The following is a 7,574-nucleotide window of genomic DNA, read 5'->3' on the forward strand; positions in this document are numbered from 1 at the left end:
CAAGGGGAAATAAATTTTACTCAATTTTTTAAAGTTTTAATGAATTTTTATTTTTTAATATAAATTACTTTTGTTAAATAAATATTTACTACTTTAAAATAAATTATAATCCTGCTAAATTTGTGAACTGAAAAAAATTTAAAAGCAAAATCGAATCCGATCATAATTAACGGAGAAAATATGAGTGCATTGGGTGAAAATCAAATGATCTGCGCCCGTTCTTCAATCGCTCTTAACGGTGGCTTTCCTGCATTACACCTTCAGCGCCCAAGTTGGGGGAAAGATCCTTACGACTTAACATTGATAGTATAGGAAGTTTCCCTTCTTTACGCGAAGCGTATAAGTTCTTTGGCCCAGGTGCCCAATAAAATCTAAACACTAGAATAAACTATTATCCTATCTCCATTCCTCCTCACCACTCCTCATCATCGATTTATTACTACAGATGAATCGGTTAACACACCTGCCAATTCTTACGGATTTTCCGGAAGATTTTATTTTTATATTTAAAGTGGTAGTAAGTATATACTATTTTTTCTTTTATAAACTTAATTTTTAGATGATTTTTATCACCATTATTCTTACAAAAATTAATCACATATATTAATATGCGTAACTATCATGGTTGTTAACTCAAGTTTTCTCAAATACAACGTATTTGTTTGCTTAAAATTGAAGTTTTGATTCCATTTTAATACCACTGGGGAAAATGGTAATGGAAGGGATTAAAAGTTGGCAGGTATGGGTTAATGCCGCTTCGCGGCAGCGCACCGAGATTTATGTGATTTCTACCATAATTAAACTATTTGATGCCCTCAATAATGCTCCGAGAATCATAAGCTTTTTAAGGAACTACTCAAAGAAGAGCAAGTAGCTTTACTGCTTCTCTCCCTGCTTCCAACTCAAAAGACCTAGAATGCAGCATTTCCATCAAGCTGACATATCACCCATGATATGTTTTCTTTTTAATTTTCAGGTTCATTTGAACCAGTAATACAACAGTATTATGTATGTCCATTATGGGTATTTTATAATGAATGGGAAAAGGGCCAGTATTTGGCCTCAGGAGCACAGCTAAACCGAACTGAACAGAACAGATCATTAAACTATTTGTAATCACATATGAATTGTCTCGTTTATAATTTATTATTATGTTTAATTGTATTTAACTTGTGTTTATGGTCAATTTACTTTCTAAACACATTGCTGACCGGTCATGAGTTAACTCGTGTTTTCGTGGCCAAACGTTGGTGACCGGTCACGAGTTAACTCGTGTTTTCGTTAGCAGTGATCTCGTGTTGAATATTTTAAAAAGTGGGCGTAATTTTCCTTACTTTTCAAGTTTCACTATTTAATTCTGTACCAATTTATTATAACTTTACGAAACCCCATATATTTGTGGTGTAACATTACACTTGTGGTGTAACATTACACGTAGGTTATTACTTTACTTTTTATCATACGACGATAAAAATAAAATATTTTCAAAATTTATTTATATTGTATTACTTCCACATCCGCTTCCAAAACAATAGCTGGGTACATGGGGCAATTTTCAGGAAAAGTTGCCGGTCAGCAATGTGTTAATTTTGAATATTTTTGTAAATAGTTTCTACTTGTTTTTCTAGTTGTAATTTCCTACATAATTCTAATTGTACTTACATGTTTTAATCTAGCAATTACCATAGCAAGGTGTCATTCTCTCTATTTTGCCTTTTGTGTTCCTACTTCAAATTTCTTAACACAGGATGAATGGGAAAAGGGCCAATTTTGGCCTCTGAGGCCCAGTTATACATACCAGACCAGACTTTATAATCATGTTCAATAGTAAACTTAAAAATGTAGGCTGTAAAAAAGTTGCCAATTTTATTTCTTTTAATAAAATTTATGAATTTTATTAATCGCCACTTTTTGTATTTATAGTCCCCCTATAACTGGGCCGTTTCAAATGCTCCTGTGGTAGGTATCAAATTAGTCTTAAAAGCAAGTGGAAATAGTACTGTGTTAGCAACTACTTAAATGTATACAGCTCTTATAGGTACTTCTTATAGCTACTACTATTTTTGCAAACTATTTTATAGAGTGGTAGACTTTTTAAAACAAAAGCTCTCAGAATTTTTGGCAAGCAAGCCAACATAAATTTCTTCACCACGAAACAGCTGGTTTTTTGGTACAACATATAGCCTGTATTCTCAATTAAAGGTTCAAAACCTTTGTCAAGTAGAAGGAAGCAGCGAGATTCGAACTCGCTACCTCCACTCTTCGCACAGCATTCGGCGGGCGATACAGTTCAGCAAGAAGACTTGAGAGAGCGGGAACATTGTTCTGTTACATACAAAATAAACTTTTAAATAACTAAATAATCTATTTGTAGTGGTGTGAAAAATAAGTTTTAATGAATAAAAAATTATAAATTAAAACCTAAACAAACTAGAATAAAATTTTACAAAAAGCGATGCAAGTTGGCAGCCCTGCTGTTATCGGGTAAGTGTTATATTTTTATACTTAAATCTCAGCTACTAGTTAATCGTTATGTTCAGTAGCTTTTCATTATACCGTCATATTTTTTTTACCCCCAATGCCCGCCTGTGTTAACATTCGTCAAATCAGGCATCATATACAGGGCGATTTTGTTGGCCTCTTTTTCAAGGGCACCATATTAGGTGGGCCTAGTTCGCTCCCACAATGATCACAGATAGTACAGAGAAGGAAAGAACATCCATGCCTTGCCCGGGATTCGAACCCAGAACCTTGCTGCTGCAAGGACAGCTCCCTGCCCCCTACACAGGCTGGTTGGCTTACCGTCTTAAATCAGTTTTCCAAAATGATGATCAAGATTTATTTTGTGGTTAACAGTATAAAATTAATAGAAGTTGTAAAGGTAATGTTTAACAGTAAATATTTTTTTTTATACTCCTACCTTAAAGCTGTAATTTCTTTAGTATTCTTTCTTAGCAGTATTTTTAACTGTTATGAAATTTTTTAGTTTGATTTTAATTTCAGCTAAAAGATATGCACCTGAAAGCAATGTTTTTATATTATAACGAAATTTATGTTAATACCATATTACACAATATTATATGATTAACACTTTTGAAACTTTCTGGAGCTGATTAACAAATTTTACAATTATTAAACAGTAAATAAATTATATATACTGTTATTATAAGCTTTATGTTGAACTGGTCCAGACAACATATGCAATTAAAACGTGAAGCATTATCAGAAATTAAATGTTTGTATCATCATTTTGAATTTATGCTGCCGATCGATTAAACGATCTCTTTGACAAAAATAATTACCGATTTTTGTTAGTAACCAAACATTAAAGAGAATTTTAGAAAAATTGGATGAGTTTGCAAAATAATTGGATAATCGAAAATAATTAAGATAGTGATAACCGAGATAATTAAAATAACCGAAGCAAAATAATTAGCTTAAAATTTATTCTAATCTTTAAAATCAAATCTGCATACCTGCCAACTTTTACGCAATTGGCTTAAAATGTTATTTTTATAATTAAAGTGGTAGTAAATATATACTATTTTTTTCTTTTATAAGATTAATTTTAAAATGATTTTGATTACCACTATTCTTAAAAAAATTAATTAAAATTAATAAGCTTTTCAGTTATTTTTTTTTTTGCTTGCAATTGAAATACTAATTCCATTTTACTACCACTGGGAAAAATTATAGTGGAAGGGATTAAAAGTTGACAAGTATGAATCTGTGGAAATACAATCTGACATTTTAAGATTGGTAACGTTTTAATTTAGTTGCAAAAATCTGTCTATTATCAAAGAACAAAAAGAAAATAAATTAATCAAAAATCGAGGAAGGGGTTTGTGAGAGAAGCGAGCTCTTTGTTTTTTTTTATAGTCTGCTATCTTTTGAAGTTGAACTCTATGCAAGCTTTTGTTTTAAAGCTCGCAGTTCAACCTAAAGGATAATCATAATTATAAACATGTTCATTAATCAGCGGCATAGCAATAAAAATAAAAATAAATGACTCACCCTGCAAAACTTTTCGGGGCATTTTGACCACTGAAATCATGACATTTATATTGATATAAGCTTACTATTAAGATAAATATTGCGATACGAGTATACTCTTTCATCTCAAATCTGCGTTAAAATCATTCTTTTAGAATTCGCGCATACGAGGTTCACTAGAAATTCAAGTTCACTATTTTATTCTTTTTCTCTCTCTCAGTGATTGGATGTAAAATGGTATAAGTCAATTTCTTATTTGTTGCCGTTAATTGGGGTATTTCTGCAGCATAATAACGCATGTATGCATTTATGTTAGTTAAATAAAATATGAAAAAATTCTTTTCTGAAACAGTGATTGGTTCAAAAATAATTTTAACCTTTTATTAAATGGACTATGTAACTTTCCATAAAATATATTTTTTGAGCAGTTTCATTTTTTTCGTTAAAAGAAAAGGAATAATCCTTTTGATGATGAACAATGTTTTTATGGTGTTTCTTTCTTCTCGCTTAGAGTGGTTCAGTCTTCGGCAACTATTTAATTTCTTTCGTAAAAAGAAAAAGAATAATATTATTTATTAACAGTAAATTTCTGTCGATTCTTTGTTCACTACTAGAGTGATTCAACTTTTAGCAACTATTTTATTTCTTTTGTTAAAATAGAAAGAATAATTTTATTATTGCTAAACAGTTTTCTGTTTATTCATTTTTCACTAAAAGTTGGCAGGTATGTAACTGATACCTAAACTAATTATTATAGCACTTTATTTGTGGGCGGGGCTTTAATAGTTTGATTTCTTTAATTTATCACTACCTATTTCAAAATAAATCTTGATATATTTATATTTTGAAAACTAAGTAAAAGTGCAAAATTAGAAATTCCCGCGTCTAAGTTACAGCCAATTATTTTTTTATTTGCTGATTCTGATTTTTTGCGAATTCTATGTATTGCCAGTCTTGAGGGGTTCAAAAAACCTTTTAAAAAAATCATCTCTTTGAAAACTTATTTAGCACGTTGAGCGCCGCGTCAGCCATCGGTGGCTGACACTGGACTTTCCATTTAGGCCGCGTCAGCCACCGGTGGCTGACACTGAAATTACATTTAGACGGCGTCAAACACCGGTGGCTGACACTGAAATTACATTTAGGCAGCTTCAACCACCGGTGGCTGACACTGATATTACATTTAGGCTGAGTCTGCCACCGCTTGCTGACACTGACCTTTCACATAGGCCCAGAAAAACAGCAGGCTGACAGCGTATAACATGATATAGAACTATAAAATTTGCCCTCTTTCATGGAATTGCAAAAAATTTATTCAAAATTTACTTAATTATTGTGATTCTTGGTTTAATAAATTCAATTTTTATCCACCACTATTTCTACATAATTCGTAGGCTTATACAATTCACCACTTTCGTGTGTTATGTCATGATTAAACCTTCAAAAAAAATAGCAAAATCCGTCTAATATTTGCAAATTTAGTTTGTAGTTATTTACCGTGGCCAGATGGGCAAGCCATGTGAAATTAGAGTGGCGCTCAATGTGTTAAATGTAATTTAAATCTTTATAATTTAAATGTTATGTAATTTTTAGTGATTTCATATTTTGGTTGATTTGGTTCTCTGGAATTATCCCCCTTTCAAGAAAATTAATCAGTTCTACTCAAATTGACATTTAACTTCTAACAAAACAATATCTACCTTTTCAAGAGTTTCAGGTATAAATATAACACATGTCACTTTAGTTCGCATTTGGTTGAGTGTCATTTTGTCGCCCATACCGGTTCAAGGTAAATAGCCTCGAACTTTAGATTCACCTGTCCTAATGTGATGACAATCACCCATGAAGACGTCGCAGTTCGGCCCGAGGGTGTGTCTTTTAATGCTGACGACACTTGATGACGTCAGAGAAAAGTAAAGAATTTGAATTTGCAGTTTTGAATTTGACGGGAAAGATCACAATCTCTTTGTAAATCACGATTTTAAGGAAGTAAAAATTAACGAAAATATATATAAATAAAATGAAATAAATTATTTAAATAGGATTATTTCCAATAAATATAGCTTTTGTGCTGAAATTTGTAAAAATAACTCCTTAATTGTCTTTAGTAAATATCAATTATTCATTCCTTAAAAATGCATGACACTTAAGATTTGTGAGACATTTTGAGGAACAATGAAATCTGTAACGTGACAATTAATCAAAACGAATGGCACTGTTTTTTTAAAAATTTGCTTCTTAAGAAAATATTTATTTCTAAAAAATTTTTTATTTCCCTGAGCAAATTTGATACGAATTTTCTATAAGAATTTTAATAACTTTTTACAAAAAAGAAAAACTTTTAATTGTTATTTTTGCAAAAAGGTGTAACTCGATTGTAAGTTGCATGGCCTTGTTTAAAAAGAATGACGCATGAAAATTATCTTTATTATCCAAAAATATAAGTTTCTGTTCAAGGTAAAAATTTGTGAAATTAATTTCTGTAGGGTCTATTGTATCTTTACAATATTTACATGAGATTTCAATTTTTGACAAAGATTGAATACGAATGAAAAGTGAGTGATATTTTTCGGGGAGAGAGAGAAAGAATGTAGGAATCATTTTTGTCCAGGAAAAAGAAACTTCACGGTGAAAATTTGCTAAATTATTTTTTCATAGGCTCAATTTATCATCACAATTTTAATTACTTTATCGTCAAAAAATCTTGACTTTTATCCGTTTTAAACCACTGAAAGAGTCTTGCGTACAAAAAGTTATTATTATGTTCACTGTAGTGTTAGGATATTATCACTATTTCATTAAAAACTATAGAACTTTCTAAGGAAATTTTACAACTCGTTTAAAAGGTGTATGGCACCATTTTAATGAATGATTTATGTTGAAAATATTCATGTTTTAACAACATAGTTTACGTTGTGCAACTATATGAAATTAAAATACGATGAATTCACAGTATAGTTGATAGTATAATTTTAGTGATCTGTTATTAAAATTAATAAATAAAATAAATAAATAAAAAAAATAAAATAAATAAAATAAAATAAATAAAATAAAATAAATAAATAAATGAATAAAATAAATAAATAAAATAAATAAATAAAATAAATAAATAAAATAAATAAATAAATGAATAAAATAAGTAAATAAAATAAATAAATAAAATAAATAAATAAATGAATAAAATAAATAAATAAATAAAATAAATAAATGGAAAAGAACTTAATATTTTATCGAATTTTTTGTTTAAATAGTTGCATTTCAGATTGGAGAAGATTTAACACCATTTTAAAATACGATTGTACGTTTAGTAACTTTACTTTATTCTTGTTAAAAAAAATTTTTAATATTTTTTAAAATGCTTTTTTTTATATTACTTTTATTCCTATTTAATAAAAAAAAATGTTTTATTTTTTTAATTACTTAATTTTTTTAATGAAACTGTGCAATTGCTAAACAGTGTTATACGAAATGCCTTTGATTCAATGAAAAAAAAAAAGAAGCAATTTAATTTCGCAATCATTTTTCCTAAACAGCAATAATGGCGTTCTAATGAATTATTTCTACATGGTCTAAGTCACGTA

At 29.6% G+C, this 7,574-nt stretch overlaps 1 protein-coding gene across 2 annotated transcripts in view; it reads right to left on the bottom strand.

The window, feature by feature from the left end:
• LOC107439964 (carboxypeptidase B) overlaps positions 1-7,574 on the bottom strand; it is a 33,417-nt gene that overhangs the window by 25,659 nt on the left and 184 nt on the right. The window contains exon 1 of one of the 2 annotated variants that reach the window (XM_043052708.2): positions 4,015-4,165. The exons of the other annotated variant lie outside the window; for it this stretch is intronic. Coding sequence (XP_042908642.1) covers positions 4,015-4,118 — 104 coding nt within the window. The 5' untranslated portion in view covers positions 4,119-4,165. Of the gene's footprint in view, positions 1-4,014; positions 4,166-7,574 lie in introns of those variants that run through there. 2 annotated transcript variants of the gene reach the window in all.

The sequence above is a fragment of the Parasteatoda tepidariorum genome, chromosome 6, assembly GCF_043381705.1.
Source record: "Parasteatoda tepidariorum isolate YZ-2023 chromosome 6, CAS_Ptep_4.0, whole genome shotgun sequence".
NCBI lineage: Eukaryota > Metazoa > Arthropoda > Arachnida > Araneae > Theridiidae > Parasteatoda > Parasteatoda tepidariorum.